This window comes from Cervus canadensis, chromosome 2 (genome assembly GCF_019320065.1).
Source record: "Cervus canadensis isolate Bull #8, Minnesota chromosome 2, ASM1932006v1, whole genome shotgun sequence".
Lineage (NCBI taxonomy): Eukaryota > Metazoa > Chordata > Mammalia > Artiodactyla > Cervidae > Cervus > Cervus canadensis.
The window spans coordinates 41,479,299-41,496,407 of NC_057387.1; the positions used below are offsets into that span (position 1 = coordinate 41,479,299).

The following is a 17,109-nucleotide window of genomic DNA, read 5'->3' on the forward strand; positions in this document are numbered from 1 at the left end:
ACTGCCTAATTCCCCTTCTTTTATCCTTTCAGGTGATACCAATCGTCTAGTTTCCAGATTATTCTTTGTTTCATAAAAATGTCGTATCCAAGAAACTTACATATCAATAAGAAACTGTTAAGTTCTTTCCCAAATGCAGCCATATTCAGTTTACTGTCAAAATCCTCATGTACCAGTCAGCAAATTACCACCCATGTTCCTTTAAAGACCCCGATTACCAAGCTCCCTGAACACACCTGGAGCTCAGTGAGGCGCTCAGATTTAGAGTAGTATTAGAAGGGTCAGGAGGCTTATATGCTCCACTTTCACCTTAGAGCTAAGACGTGAAAAATGTATTGTTCCTGATCAATAAACAGCGCTATTTCATTCTGATGACTTTCTTTGGTTCAGTTTGTTATGGTTTTCCTAAAAAAGCATTTATTATTTTATTTACTTTAAAAAGTAGTTACTGTTAGAAAAATGTGGAAACAAAAATTACATTGAACCCAACTCCACTACTCAAAGACATATGAAAATATTTTGATATAGATTCTGTCAATATTTCTTAAGTTTTTGGGAAATCTCTAAACCTGAGGACATTAGCAGCAAAGATGTATCTAGACCATTTCATATTCCCACTGAAAGGACTTCAACAATTTTTGGAGATTTTTAGTTACATAGGAAATAAAGTCTTGTAATCAAAAAGTTCTAAATTCTCCTAAAAAACAGTAGATCTTTCTTGAGGGAAAAGAATGGATTTTAAAAATACAATAAAATACCAAGAATGTAACAAATGTCCATAATTCCACCACCTAGAACTAACAAGTATCAATCTTGTCACATTTGCTTATCTTTCCTTTTTTAAAGGAATAAAACATTACAGTTAAAGTCAAAATTCTCTCTAAGCCACAACTCCAGGTCTTATTCCTTCACTGTGCCCCTATTATCATGTGTTTGGATTATTTCAGTGCACTTTTAAAATTTTATACACCTACACAGAAATATGTGTAAGCCTAAATATTTTAATATTTATACATAGCATCAAACTTTTAATATAAAATACTTTAATATTTTATATTATTTAATATTAATAGAAATATATCTATATAGAGTATATTAATATAATTATATTAAATGTATTTAATCTTTTATATTTAATATACATACCTATACAAACATGGTATACATTATTTAGCATCTTCCTTACTGTATTCAGCATTGTTTTGCCTTCTATGTTGACATACAGACCTAGTTCATTGCTTTTAATAACTCTAATGTTCCATCAAATAAGCGGGCCTTCTATTTATCCGTTCTCCTACTGATGAACATTTAAGATCCCTTTTTTCTCCTTTTAAAGATTTAAATTAAAAATTTTTCTTAACATTTTTCAACAAGTAGCTCCTAAATATTATAAAAGCTAATTGGTTTCAAGCCATTTTTCTAAAATTTAATATTTTATATGACTTCTCAGGTCTCTTCTAGCTCTAACATACACAATTTTATTATAGTAATTTCAATTTTTCCATTCAGACGTATTATCTCAATATTTAAATTGTAAACTTTGAGGACTTGTCTGGTGGCACAGTAGATAAGAATCTGCCTGCCAATGCAGGGACACAGGTTTAATCCCTGGTCTGGGAAGAGTCCACATGCGGTGGAGCAACTAAGAAGTTGTGCAACAACTACTGAGCCCACATGCTGAACTACCAAAGCCCACATAGCCCGTTCTCTGCAACAAGAAAAGCCACTGCAATGAGAAGCCCAAGCACTTCAACGAAGCACAGACTCTGCTCTCTGCAATTAAAGAAAGACTGCACGAAAGCAACAAAGACCCAGTGCGGAAAGAAAAATCACACTGTATACTGTGAGCGTATATACAGCAACACAGAACACATACTGTCATTACCCATTATACAGTTACTAGTGTGTAATAATAACAATGTGTAATTGTAATCTTGGTGTGTGCATACTATAATCATACTAATTTGATACAGTCACATTGCAAGTCCTTCTAAAAGTCCTTTGCACAGGAATATTTCAGGATTTGCTTAGTCACTAGAAAAGATCTTGTATTTGCTTTCCGATCACTATTTTTCTTCTGAATTGCTAGAGAAGTTTGATATTTACAAAGTTGAGTTTTATTATTTTTAAATCCCTTCTCACTTCTTGAAAGAAAAATGTACAACAAAAACTTCATTCACCTAATAACTTCCATTCATTCGGATTTGATGAGTTTCTATGATGACTTGGTTAGAATTGTGTGTAAAAAATATTAGTGAACTTATTATTATTTTTTTTAGTGAACTTATTTTATTAAGAGTTCAAAAAATTCTCAGTAATTAAAATCTTCAGGGGAAAAAAAGGTTTTTCAAAAATACTAGAAGGTATAATTTAAGTATATTTGATATGCTAATTACATATCCCTTATTTTCATTAAAGTAGCTCCCTAAGATCCTTGCCTTTATAATGCTTTGTCAACCAATTCTGAGTTAAAGGCTTTAAACATTTAAAAAAACATACATTTCATAAAGTATATTTATTATTAATGCACACTACTACTACTTTCACCCTTATGTTAATCAGGGTTAGTGAGAAATTAGTTGTTTGTTTATACCATTATTATTGCACTAGATAGGCATTAACCAAATTCTGAAACATTCAACTCTATACTCCTGTTTCTCTTCAAATTGAATCTTTTGCCTTGTACTAAAGATTCTTGTTGGGGGGGATAAGCATGAGTGTTACTTCAATTGTTTGAGGCCTTTCTTGGAAAAAAAAAAAAGAAAAGAAGAACACCATATACTAAAAATTTATATTTATTTTTTACTTGTAGATAAATCTGAAAATCAGCCTGGCTACAAAGTTATTTCCAATAACTTATATGTATAATCTTTAGGTCTGTGTATGAAGCCATTATTCCATTGAGACAATATCTGTATTTTGTTGTTATGTCTCCAGACACTAAAAGTCCTGCAAAACTAAATGTTTAATTAATGTTTTTAAATTCTAGTACAATTTATGTGGATTTTTAAAGACTATTAAGTACCTAAGGAATTCTGAAAATTAATTTTCCTTCCGTTATAAAAACAAAAGGCTAAATTACTAACTTAAGATTTCTTAGAGTGAGCTATTTTTACATTTTCTAAACACTAGTTCTGAAATACACTTCCTAAGTATTATATAATCTATCACACATTATTATGCATAATAGAGAACATATGAAAACACACATTATAAAGTGGTATGCAAATATAAATTCAGTGTAGTCAGAAACAGCTATTAGTATAAAAACCTTCCAAGTTTTTTCCAAATAAATGAACAGAAAAAGCAAATACGTACAGAAATGCTGACTTCAGCTGCAATTTTTTGTCCATTATCTTCCATGATGCCAAAACTTTAAAACTGCAACCTATAGCTATATGCTAAATAATGATGAATAAAATTCATCACAACTGGCATTTATATGTCTTCTTTCCAAACTATCTCAGTAGAGATAATATTCCCCCCAAAGTAGCAACTTCAGGTTGTACTTGAAATTCATAATACTCCTGTGGAAAATCCAGAAGTCTTATTTTTTTATAAAAGTGAAAAGAAACATGAGTTAAAGGTACTTTATATTATCAATATAGTCAATTTTGTTTCTACAGTAGAAATAATAGCCGCCACTAAACTAGTGAGCTTAAGTTCACTCTTGAGTGCTTAAGAAAAGCAAAATCCTGTTCAGTAACACTTACCAACTGACTCTACATTCTGTGGTTCCTATTACATTCTAAGTTAAACAACTTTTCATTGTTTCTCCTCCCTTTTCTTCTTCAAGGTGCCAGGTTTTTGTTTACATAAGACAATATCACCTGTATGTAAGTTAGAGTACTGTCAATTTTTAACTTTTTTTTTTTTTTTTTTTTACAGATTGCAGATTTTTCACTTTTACATTCAGACAAAATCAATAGTACTCAAATATTTCTTCAACTACACAAATATAAAATCTCTTTGCATTCTAGTTTTTAGATTAAAAATTGTCCAGTATTAGCGTACTCTTTACACATGTTAATGATTGGGTAAACATAATGACCTAAAAAATATAGCTCTAAGATTCCCTTCTACTGTGAGGTAGGTGCCATGTAAAAAGGTACTCCTTTCTCACTCATCCATTTCCCTACCCCTTTGCTATTCTGTTCTACCACTTTCTGCTGTGGTCACATCCTGCCATTGGCAGCTGAAGGCTGAAGTTAAAAGGCATTCTACAAAGAACAGAGACTAGTGTACAATCCTGGTAGGGTCTGTAGGGTGGCAAAACTTGCCACCCCAAAGTATCTCTTCAACATGCAGATTATTTCAAGCTGAAAACAGTGAAAGCCCTAAAGACTCAGCAAGAAACTTTGACCTTTCCCCTAACCTTCCCCCTAACCAAAAAATTAAAAAAAGGAATTTAGACACAGGGCCTGTTCCCAGAATATCACCATAGACATCTGCAAGGAATATGGTCTATGTGCAGTGGAGGAAAACTCTAGGCAGAGCCTAGAGATCACAGTCCACTCCATGGTTCCACTGTCACTGCATGGCCCAGCAAATATTTACTTAGCAAACTTTTGCTTTTCCATCTTCTTGTCAATTGCTTTCCTACTCTTTGAAGAAACAAACCACTACCTTCAACATCCTCTTTTGTCTTTAGCTGCAGAGGGTATTTAAGATGAGGGTTTCAGCCATTTTGACAAGTTACTCAGTCTTCCTGGGTCTCTCTATGTACACATGTTATTAAACTTTTGTGTGATTTTTCTTCTCTCAATCTATCTCATGTCAATTCAATTCTTCTAGGTTCTTCTTTTCTAGCCAGAAGAACCTAGAAAAATTAGAGGAAAAATCCCTCCTCCATGACAGGGCCATAGGCACTAACCATTAGGATAGTTTCAAGACTCAGGAGATTAGGGTCAGAAGTAGAAAATACAGGTATCACACAATTCACCATCCATGTTTAAATACATACATACCATGGTCAGGCACTCTGATGAGCCCTGGATATACAATGATGAACAAAACAAATATAATCTTTGTCTTCGGAGGGCTTATCCTCTAGCTTGAAAGACAGAGATTATTCAAATAATTTAAGAAATAGTATAAGGATGCAAGGGCTTCCCAGGTGGCTCAGTGGCAAAGAATCTGCTTGCCAGTGCAGGAGATGGGGGTTTGATCCCTGGCTCAGGAGAAGGAAATGGCAACCCACTCCAGGATTCTTGCCTGGGAAATCCCATGGACAGAGGAGCCTGGCAGGCTACAGTCCATAGGGTCACAAAAAAGTCAGACACGGCTCAGAGACTAAACAACAACAATATAAGGGTGGAAACTGCTATGACACAGTGTATGATAGGAAAGTATCACAGGGGAATTATAGTCCTTGTATTATTACTGTATACAGTAATGGTTAAACTGAAACCCATTTCCCCAAATCCCCTTCTCTATAATGGTGCTGGGTCAGAATCAACTAAAAGGCAGAGTGAATGAAGCAGGAGCCATTACTCCAGAAGATTCTCAGAGTTAAATGTGATGAAACAGAAACAAAGGTGCTAGCAGGTTCCATTCATCCTCTCTTCCCTGCTCTAAGTCAACTCTTCCCAACTGCTGACCCTACTGAGCAACAGTTCCTAATCCCTAGAACCTGTAAATGTTACCTTATTTGGAAAAGGGAATTTTGCAGATGAAATGAAGTTAAGGATCTTGAGATGGGAAAATTATTCTGAATTAGCTAAGTATATCCTAAATGCCAACACAAGTATACTCATAAAAGACAAAAGAGGAAAATACAAATACTTAAAAGAAGGCTTTTCCTGTGGCTCAGCGGGTAAAGAATCCACCTGCAGTCAGGAAAAATAGGCACAGGTTTGATCCCTAGGCTAGGGAGATACCCTGGAAGAGGAAATGGCAACTCACTCTGGTATTCTTGCCTAAAAACACCCTGGAGGGCTACAGTCCAAAGGGTTGCAAAGAGTCGGACATGACCGAACATGCACGCACGAAAGAGAAGACGGCACTGTAAAGATGGAGGGGAAAGAGACTTGAAGATGCTGGTCTTGAGCATCTGGAGTGGTGTTCCAGACTGGAGTGATGTAGCCACAAACCAAGTAAAGTTGGCACCCATCAGAAGTTGGAAGAAAAAATGGAGTGGATTATCCCCTAAAGCCTCCGGAGGGAACATAGTCCCTCTGACACTTTGATATTAGCCCAGTGATACTGATTTTGGATTTCTCGCCTACAGAACTGTGGGAGAATACATTACTCATTTTAAGCAATCTAACATGTGGTAATTTGTTACAGCAGCCCCAGGAAACCAAACCAAGCATCTGAGTCTATAATGAAAAAATGTAATTGTTCTCCAGTCCATGTGTAGTCGGGAAGAATGCATTTACTATGTGCTGGAAGAAGACTGGTTAAAATTAAGCTTTCAGTACTCAAAAGTTATTAATAAGTTATCAGGAAAACTGGGTTATACTGAAAAGTGCATAGAACAGTTCCTGGCACATAGTATGTGCTCAATAAATGTATTTTTAAAAATAAATGCCAAAATCAATAATAAATTAAGGATACCAAAAAATGAGATAATCATCTAGCGATCATCCATCATGGAAAATTTGAAGCCTATCCAGTTGGTTGATAAAACTAAATGATTAATAATAATACTTTTACAGGGAAGGTAAAGACTTGACAAACATTACAAAGTAATTCTACTACAGCTAATTTTATAAAACATCGATTTCTTTGCTATTTTAAAGAACATAAAGGCAAAAGAAAGTACAGATTACACGTTTATTAGTCTGTTTTTATAAACTGAAATATTAATAGTAGATAATCAGAGACAAACGTATAAGCTAGAAAACAATTTTCCAATTTTAAGTTTTCTGTCAATATTCAATTACCCTCAAATTGACTCCTTTAACATGATTTACTACCCACCAAGTATACTACATGTGTCAAAACATACCATCTGAAATATATCTATATATATGCAGAAATTCAAAAAGTCCTATAAAATAGCTTTGATTTTCAAGCACTAACATTAATAATAGGGTTCTAGTATTTTCTAACATTTTAGAAATGTTTAAGTATTAAACTATACTAGGGTAATCAAGAATCATGTCTAGCTCTTTATTTAATTCAACCTGAGGATAAATCTTTAAGATAAGGGGCCTTAAAATATCTTTCTTTGCAGCCTTCACAAATGGTAAAAGTTTTAGAAAAATATGTTTATCAGTGAAAATAATTTAACTGAAACTTCACAGGAGTTGTTACTGATAGTTTATGGCCTGACAAACTGTCAAAGATTTTAAAACTTCTAAAAATCCTAAGCTGTTAATCTGTGCTTGGGTAACTAATGAAAGATTACCACACTCCCATGAGGACAAAATTCCAATATTAAAATTCAAATCCATTCTAAATCTGACAAGGCAACCACTCCCAAGTAAACCTATAATAGTCTGAGAAGTTTCTATTCGCTATGGGTATATTAACTATATAGGATATAAAAAGATCTTGTTTTATGCTTTTTTGTTTCCAAAACGTAAAAAATTTTTATTGAAGTACTGTATGGTTGATTTACAATGTTGTATTAGCTTCTGGTATACAGCAAAGTGATTCAGTCATACATGCATAATTATTTTTCATTATAGGTCATTATAAGATACTGAATATAGGTGCCTGTACCAAATGGTAGGATCTTGTTTATATATAGGATCTATTTTATACACAGTAGTTTCTATCTGCTAAACTCAAACTCCTAATCTACCCCTCCTCCTGCCTTTCCCCTTTGGTAACCATAAGTTTGTTGTCCATGTCTGTGAGTTTCTGTTTCTATTTCTGAATACATCATGAATCTATCTCATGCCCTGCTTCATTTCTGATGGGGACAGCCTTCAGGTTTTCACAGCTCTAAATCTACTGTCCATATAGCAGATGTCTTAATAAAATGTGGATCTAATCACATGCCTTTCCTATTTGTAAAGTTTAACTGAAATACAGGGACTGTCACATATTAGTCATTTACTCTATGTTGGATTTATAAAAGAACAAATAAACTCTGTAATATGTAAATTCTCAGAAGGGAAAAATGATCCTGTGAATTAAGTCTCTCTGTATATACAGAAAAACAAATGAAACTGGTTTTCATTAAATATTTTCTAACAGCTGCAACTTCACAAGAGAAGCTAAATTAATGAAATAATTATTTACTGAGCACCTGCAACCAATCAGACATTGTGCTAGGTGCTTTATAGGCATCATCTCACTTAAACCTCATTTAATCTGTAAAGGAGATACCACTCATTTTACAGATTAAAAACTGAAGTTCTGAGATATTAAGTCTATAACTTCCTTTGCATAATATGCCAGAATTCAGATACAAAGTAATTTCTCTTAGTCAAAGCTACAATTCATGGCCCATGAATTTTTGCAAGGAGTCTATTGCATGGTCTTTGCAATAATGCCTAAGTGTTGAAACATGTTTAAGTTTTAGAGGGTCAGTCAGCATAACATATTAGAGTATGCCTCCAGACCAGATTGTATAACTTCACATTCTGTTTCCACATAACCATAACCAGGGCAAAATACTTAACCTCTGTCCCTCCTTTCTCTTACCTATAAAATGGGAATAAACAATAGTATGTACTTCATAGGATGGTTTAAAAGATATAAACCACAAATAATGGTTATAATTCTACATTGCCTCATTTGAGTATGCACTGAATAATTCTTACTCAAGTTACAAAATGACACTAGTAACATTTAAAATTGGCTTTTTATAGCACATATGAATTTAGAAAAACCTTATCTAGCTTTTACAGAAAAACTAGGCAGAGTAGGTATAAAGTCATGTGTGGACATTTCCTTACTGGAATAATTTTCTTTCTTAGTATTTATCTGACATGATCTAAAATTCCAGCTTCATTTTAACTCTGTTTTCTACTATATTACCTGACTTACCAGAGCTTTTCAATTAAAGTGCTTATCTCCAGGCAGCAACTGATTCTTTGGTTTCATTTGGGTTGGTATCTCCGACATGGATGATAAACTAGTAAGAGTTTTGGGTAGGCAATCTGGATTGAGCAGCTGAGTTACATTTTAGCTTATAAAATAAACACTCATATTTATATAACAAACACTCTCAAATTTATATAGCAGAAGACATCCAAAAATCAATCATTAAAATACATATAAAAAACCATATATAACCACAGCACTACACTCCTTCATTAAAGGAAACAATTAAGTTTAATGTACTTAGGATACACCTGTTTTTCAGACGGGTGAAATCTAATGTTAAGCTACCAATTCATATTGATCTGAACTTTAATAAATTCATACACACATTATTAACTACTAGTTTGATGATGTTCAAGCTACTTCAGTAACCCAGACAGGTCTACAATTTACTCTTCAGTTTTTTATAATTTCACACACACACACAAATCCACGGCAGATTGTTATCACATAGAAACTTCCTTCTCTAATAAAGGGAAATAAACTCAAAAGTTATACTTCATAGCTACTGAAGGATGATTAGGCTTTAAGGGAGAGAATATTTCAGTTGATTATAATTATTTGTCCAGTCATTCATGCAAGATACTTTCTACTGAGTTTGATATAAATTATATCCATTTCAAATATAACTAAGGCAGCCCAGACAGTGTTTGTAGGACACAGGGTTTGATCTGACCCTGAATATTCTCATTTAAAAGGTGGTGATGGGAAACAAAATATATCATTCCCAAAATATGCTACTTAGATGTATTATTTTGAGTTGTAGGTATTAAAATGCAGGGAAGCCTTCCCTGAACTTCCCTTATCTGTTTAAACATTAAATCCTCTAAAAGGAAGTCAACTGTCATAAATCCACTTCCCAAAGGAACTCCCCTTCATCAACCAAGGAAGACTGACTATTAATCACAGGAGAGGAGACTAAGAGAGGAAGGTAAATTCTCATGCTGTCCTTTACAAATTCAGATTAGCAGGAGAGAACATTTGTAAAAATTCATTCTCTGAACTGCAACTTTGTTTATAAAATGGTTTTGGTGTATTCATTGTTTTTATTTTATTTTATTTATTGTTGGCTGTGCTGGATCTTTGTTGCTTCATGGGCTTTTCTCTGGTTGCAGTGAGCAGGAGCTACTCTCTAGCTGTGGTGCAAGGGTTTCTCATTGCAGTAGCTTCCGTATTGCAGAGCACAGGTTCTAGGGCACACGGGCTCAGTAGTTGCAGTTTCTGGGTTGTAAAGCATAGGCTCAGTAGCTGTGGCCCACGGGCTTAGCTGCTCTGCGGCATGTGTGATCCTCCAGGTCCAGGGACCAAACGATCTCCTGCATTGTTGTTGTTGCTGTTCAGTTGCTAAGTTACCTGACTCTTTATGACCCCATGGACCGCAGCACGCCAGGCTTCCCTGTCCTTCACCATCTCCCAGAGTTTGCTCAAACTCATGTCCACGAAGTCAGTGATGCCCTCTTCTTCTTATCTCAGTCTTTCCCTTTATCAGGGTCTTTTCCAATGAGTCAGCTCTTCGCATCAGGTAGCCAAAGTATTGGGGCTTCAGCTTCAGCATCAGTCCTTCCGATCGATATTTAGGATCGACAGGTCTGATCTCCTTGCTGTCCAAGGGACTCTCAAGAGTTTTCTCCAGTACCACAACTCAAAAACATCAACTTTTTGGCACTCAGACTTCTTTATGGTCCAACTCTCACATCAGCACACGACTACTGGAAAAACCATAGCTTTGACTATACGAACCTCTGATGGCAAAGTGATGTCTCTGCTTTGTAACATGCTGTCTAGGTTGGTCATAGCTTTTCTTCCAAGCAGCAAGCATCTTTTAATTTCATGACTGCAGTCACCGTCCACAGTGATTTTGGAGCCCAAGAAAATAAAATCTGTCACTGCTTCTACTTTTTTCCCTTCTATTTGCTATGAAGTGATGGGACTGGGTGCCATGATCTTAGGTTTTTGAATGTTGAGTTTTAAGCCAGTTTTTTCACTCTCCTCTTACTTTCATCAAGAGGCTCTTTAGTTCCTCTTCACCTTCTGCCATTATGGTGGTATCATCTGCATATCTGAGGTTGTTGATATTTCTCCCTGCAATCTTGATTCTAGCTTGTGATTCATCCAGCCTGGCATTTCGCATTATGTACTCTGCATATAAGTTAAATAAACAGGGTGACAATATACAGACTTGACACACTCTTTTCCCAATTTTGAACCAGTCCATTGTTCCATATCCGGTTCTAACTGTTGCTTCCTGACCTGCATACAGGTTTCTCAGGAGACAGGTCAGGTGGTCTGGTATTCCCATCTCTTTAAGAATTTTCCATAGTTTGTTGTGTTCCACATAGCCAAAAGCTTTAGCACAATCAATAAAGATGTTTTTCTGGAATTTGCTTGCATCTTCCATAATCCAAAGGATGTTGGCAACTTGATTTCCGGTTCCTCTGTCTTTTCTAAATCCAGCTTGTCATCTGGAAGTACTCAGTTCATGTGCTGCTGAAGCCTAGTTCATGAACTGCTGAAGCCTAGCTTGAAGGATTTTGAGCATTACCTTGCTATCATGTGAAATGAGTGCAACTGTGTGGTAGTCTGAACATTCGTTGGCATTGCCCTTCTTAGGAACTGGAATGAAAACTGACCTTTTCCAGTCCTGTGGCCACTGCTGAGTTTTCCAAATTTGCTGACAGGCAGATTCTTTACCACTGAGCCACCAGGGAAGCCCACTCATTGGTTTGATTCTTGCCTTCCCAGGGACAGCTATTGCTTTCCAGTTTCTCATTTTGTGTCCTGAAAAACTGGGGTTGGTTTTCTGCCTGCTCAGGCATGCAGGTTATGATTCTTGTGTATGCAAGCAGCTCAGCTGTAAGGTTGAGGGCCAAAAAAATATGACCAGACAGAAATGTGGGTTATATCTCATCTGCAGCTAGTGTCCTACTGACCACTGCCAGCTTGGGGTGGGGGTGGGATGTTATCATCTTAAAATTTTGTGTATCACAGAAATAATCAAATTTCCTTGTCCACTGCATTAGAATGAACTCTCACTAGATCCTTAACTATGAGCATTTTCAAGTCTCTTGTCATTTACAAATAGTTACAGTTTTACTCTTATGCTTTCCTGAAGTCTGTCCAAAACATTTGTCTTCAAAAAGATTCAAAAAAATGACATTGATAAGTACTCTACAATACAGATTTGTAATAACTTTAAGATCATACCATTGAACTAGGTAATAAATTCCAGAACTCTAACGGAAAAAATTAATGGATTCATGAAACTACTAACTTTAGATCAAGTAAAACAGGAATAATTACATGGGACTGAGAAAATGATGAGAATGATTTTTAATTTTACAACTTTTTGTTAAAAACATTGCTAGCTCTTTAACACTTTAACAGATTGAAGGAAACCTTTTTTCTTAAACTTTCTATAACTTAAAGCAATTTGGTAAATTATATCTTTGTAAACAGAACTGAAACATTTATTTATCTGTTTCTCCCTATCTGATTCTTCAGGAAATCAGAAATTAATAGTGAGTATTCTTAATTTCATGACAATATAGTTACTTGCATATGTTCAGTAACAATCTGTTTTCCTTATAATAGGATACAATTGGAAACACTGGCTATACTGCCAAAGTTTTGACTGAGATGTCATATTTGAGGATAATTATCAACTTTAAGGAATTAAGCTGGACTTTGTGGCTCTGGTAAAGAATCCACCTGCAATGTGGGAGACCTGGGTTCAATACCTGGGTTGGGAAGATCACCTGGAGAAGGGAAAGGGTCCCCACTCCAGTATTCTGGCCTGGAGAATTCCATGGACTGTATAGTCCACTGGGTCGCAAAGAGTCGGACATGATTGTGACTTTCACTCTACAAGGCCTATGAAGCCCCTTCCAGAAAATCAAAAACTAAAACACACACACACAAAACCCCTGGTATCTTGCATTCATAGTTCCCAGCCATATCAGGTGAGTAAGGAAGGTCATTTTCTGGTGGGTCCAAGAACTTAAGGATTTCTTAGGGACCTCAAGGAGAAAGAAAAGAGAAATTCACTCAAATCCAAGTATTACAGGAGATATCTGATGGTCAGTCCTTGGCTTGGCTTTCTGGGCTTGAGATACTTGCAAACGTCTGAGATTCCTTCTGAAAAGTTATAGCAAAGCAGGTTTTAAAAGAGTCTTTATGGTGAATTACTATTCTTACTGCATTTACATAAATAATCAGGCCAAGTTTAATGAGACTAGACTTATTGTGCAAACAAATTAGTCTTACTGTGACTATCTTTGGTAGAAGTAGAGAGGACTATAGAGAGAACATCATGTTTCAGTAGCACACTTTTGTGGATATCAAATTCTACTGTAGTCCACTACCTTTGAGGTATCCCTGAACTCTTCTAGTTTCCTCCAATATCTAGTTATGACTCTCTAAACTAACATTTTCAACTTTCTCTACCCTGACTTGGAATCACAAAAACTAAACACTGTCCTTTTCCCAAAGCCCTGCAAGCTGAAGCTAACAACTTGGGTAATTTAAAATTGAGCTATAATTGACACACAGCACCACATAATTTTATGTTGTACAGCATAATGATTTGATTTACATACATCGTGAAATGATTACCACAATAAATTTAGTGAATATCCCTCTTCTTATGTAAATTAAATAGAAAATATATATTTATGTTTTTTGCCTTTTGATGAGATTGTTTATGATTTACTCTCAACAACTTTGATATATAAAGTGCAGCAGTAATACTTACATTTATCACATTGTACATTATATCCCTAGTAATAACTGAACGTTTTTGCCTTTTGACTACCTTCTTCCAATTCTACCCTACCTTCCACCCTGCCACCCTCTGGTAACCACAAATCTGATGTCTTTTTCTGAGTTTGTTTTTGAAGTACAATGGACATACAACACTGCTAGTTCCTGGTATGCAACACAGTGATTTGCTATTTCTATGTTTCTAAAGTAATCACCATGGTAAATATAGTCACCATCTGTCACCTAAGATTTACATATGTATTGACTATATTCCCTACACTGTACATTTCCTACTTGTGACCATTTATTTTGTTACTGAAAGTTTGTACCTTTTAATCTCTCCCACCTATTTCTCCCCTCCCTCCATCCCTGTATCCTCAGGTAACCACCTGCTTGTTCTCTATGATTCTATTTCTGTTTAGAATGATCACTCTTGTGTTGTAATATAATCTTATTTCAGCTTTTTATTAATCTTATATTTGAAAATTCTTTTCTGTTCTATGTTTTATACTTTATTTGATCCTAGTAATAAATCCTTGAGGTAGTGTAGATAACTTTCTCAAAAAACAATAGTAAAATGCTAAAGTAACAAATATTATAAAATACTTATTATAAAGTGCAGTACATAAAAGAATGTTTTGGACTGAAGACAGACTTTAGAGAGCTTTATAAGAAGGAAGTAGCAACTTCCAATTGAAAAAGAAGTCCTGAGAATACTGTACAGCATGGTAACTGTCGTTAATAATACCGTATTGTATATTTGAAAGTTGCAAAGAGAGTAAACTTAAAATCTTAAAAGCTGTCATTACAAGAAAAATTTTGTATCTATGTGTGGTGATGAATGTTAACTAGATTTGTGGTGATAATTTTGCAATACATACAAATATCAAATCATTATGATGTACACTGGAAACTAATATGGAGTTATATGTCAATTACATCTCAATTTTTTAAAAAATTAAAGGAGGTGGCATTAAAGAATACCTTTTGCAAAGATGGACAGAATGATTTCTACAAAGATGGAAAAGAAGGCTGTCCTTATAGGAAGAAAGGATGTAAGCAAAGACCAAGGCACACAGGCATAGAACATGTTCAGAAATTAACTGCAAAATAACTATTATGATTGAGCTAAAAAACAGAACTCGTGGGATAAAATAATTTTTTAAAAAAGAATGAAAGGGACATGTTGACATCTTGACATGAAGTCAAGGACAGTTACACATTCTTGAAGAGTTTTGGTTGGTAACCTAAATAATTTTAAATTTAATCCGGATTCCACAGAAAGTCACTTGAGCATGTCTGAGGAAAGAGAAACCAAGAAATACATAAGACCTCTGGTTTTACAAATCAGTTTCAAGAGGAGTTACTGGAAGGGAGACAGGCTGAGGGCAGCAAATCCAGCCATTGCCATAGAGCAAGTAAGAGTAAAGAGAAGTCACCTTTAGCATAGAAGTGAAAAAGACAACAAGCAAACTGAGATGCTGAAAAAGCAGGATCAATACTTGGGAGGAAAGTTAGGACCAGCAATGTAAATTTAGAAGTCATGCCCTTAAAGGAAACAATCTGAGTTTACCAGCGAAAATGAGTAAGTGCACCAAGGGAGAAGCTACCAAATTTCATCTTTAACTACCAAAGTTGAATGCTGATCGAAAACAAAACACTGCGGTTCCCTTTTCAAATACTGCCTGTAACAGAACATAATAAAAGATTCAGCCTTCTACCATAAAGTAATGAAACGTGTTTTACCAAGCAAGGCCCAGTACTACATTTAATATTACCCTTTAATTCATTTGAACCAGCGTCCTCTGTAGTTTAGTTGCTTTAAAGAAAAGTTAATTAAAATCTTCCCTTCCTAAACACTCAGAACCCAACAAGCACACCTTTTCTGATAGGAATCCCACCTGGCCTCAGACAGCCTTTGCCTGCGTACTAGCCTTACCAAGGACAATCTTTCCATTTCTTGAAGTCCCTCAGACTTCTCCAGCGCAGGGTCCCGGTCTCCTGGCTCGGCATCAGCCACAGGGCCGTGCGCCGAGCGGGAGCTCCAGGGCAGTTCGCAGATGGAATGACCGCCAGCCTGGCCCTCCGGCCACTCGGTTCCGCACGCCCCAGACTCTAAAGCACACACTGTCGTTTTCATTCGGTCGACACACCCCTTTCCTGGGGCCCTTTTCCCTCCTACACCCAGCACATTCCTCACGTCGTCCCTCGTACTTACAACGTGTCACTTCATCCACTCCCACCCCGTACCCAGCTAGTACTTAAGGTATTCCACACCGTCCCCTTCACTCAGACAGACTTCGTATCAGCCCCGCGCCCGCTGCATCCTCCCGGAGCTGCCCCGGCCAAAGCTGAGGCCACCGGCCTGCCCGTGCCCGCCGCCACCCAGGAGCGCACCAGGCTCACCTTCCGCGCAGCTCGGCCGGCTGCGCGCACTGGGGGAGGCGGCTCAGCTCGGCCCGGCGCCCCAGGTTGCGGCGCCCGCCGGGTCCCCCGCGACCCTTGAAGCGCAGCGCCACTCGCTACCGCCGCCGTCGCTGCCGCCGGCCCGGTGCGGCCCAGGCGTTTCCGGGTTCCCGCGGTCCCGTCTCCGAAACGCTCCGGCTGCGGCCTCGGCCCGGGTGAACGCCGTTCCCGGCTCGGCTCTGCCGGTCCCACCTTGGCACTTGCCAACTCCATCCCCCACGACGAGGACTTAAGAGGCTCCGCGGGCGACCCCCGGAGCCGGCTTCAGTGTCGTGTCCTCGCCTGGGGCAGTGCCTCCTGCTAGTTGTTTCCTAAAGGGGCGTAGCGGACGGAGTGACTCCCGCGGCGTGCCTCTGCAGGACTCTCTGGTGGCGAAGGGCGCCAGGGTGTGAGACTGCGAAAGTAAAGTCAAAGTCCTTAGGGGCAAAGGACCCTGAGAGGGAGTGAGGAGGTGGATCCAGGAAGCAAACAAACTGGGTTCGAGAAAATGTCAGTGACAGTGAAAACTAACGAGATTCGCTCTGGCGCAGGCTGCCACTCATTTTTCTGGAAGGCTTGTTCGGTTGGAAATACCGCTTCTCCCACCCTGGTTTAGACCCTGAGGCTGAACAGAGCCCAGAGCAGCGCCACCAAATTAGTAGGGCAGGATTATCCCTTTCCTCTTAACACCACGCCGCTACGAATTAAGCCTGTGTCTCTTTATATTGCAAATGATTAAAACTACGTCCGAGAAAGACAAGCGGAGAAAGAGAGCGGAAAAACAAAATTAAAGAACTGTATTAGAGTAGAATGACTGGGTTTTAAAATTTTGGCTCAGATGGAGACGAATCTGCCTGCAACCCAGGAGACCCAGGTTGGATCCCTGGGTTGGGAGGATCCCAT

General features: G+C 37.3%; 1 protein-coding gene and 1 non-coding gene across 3 annotated transcripts in view; one reads left to right on the forward strand and one right to left on the reverse strand.

The window, feature by feature from the left end:
- Positions 1-16,614, reverse strand: part of SLC35A3 (solute carrier family 35 member A3) — a 54,320-nt gene extending 37,706 nt beyond the window's left edge. The window contains exon 1 of one of the 2 annotated variants that reach the window (XM_043460548.1): positions 16,168-16,614. In XM_043460548.1, the coding sequence (XP_043316483.1) occupies positions 16,168-16,440 (273 nt within the window). In that variant the 5' untranslated portion in view covers positions 16,441-16,614. Of the gene's footprint in view, positions 1-15,700; positions 15,918-16,167 lie in introns of those variants that run through there. The other variant, XM_043460549.1, reaches the window with a different exon arrangement.
- On the forward strand, positions 2,646-2,758 carry LOC122437403. Its single transcript, XR_006268232.1, has one exon. It is a non-coding gene; the product is annotated as a U5 spliceosomal RNA (small nuclear RNA).
- Positions 16,615-17,109: the final 495 nt, after the last annotated feature.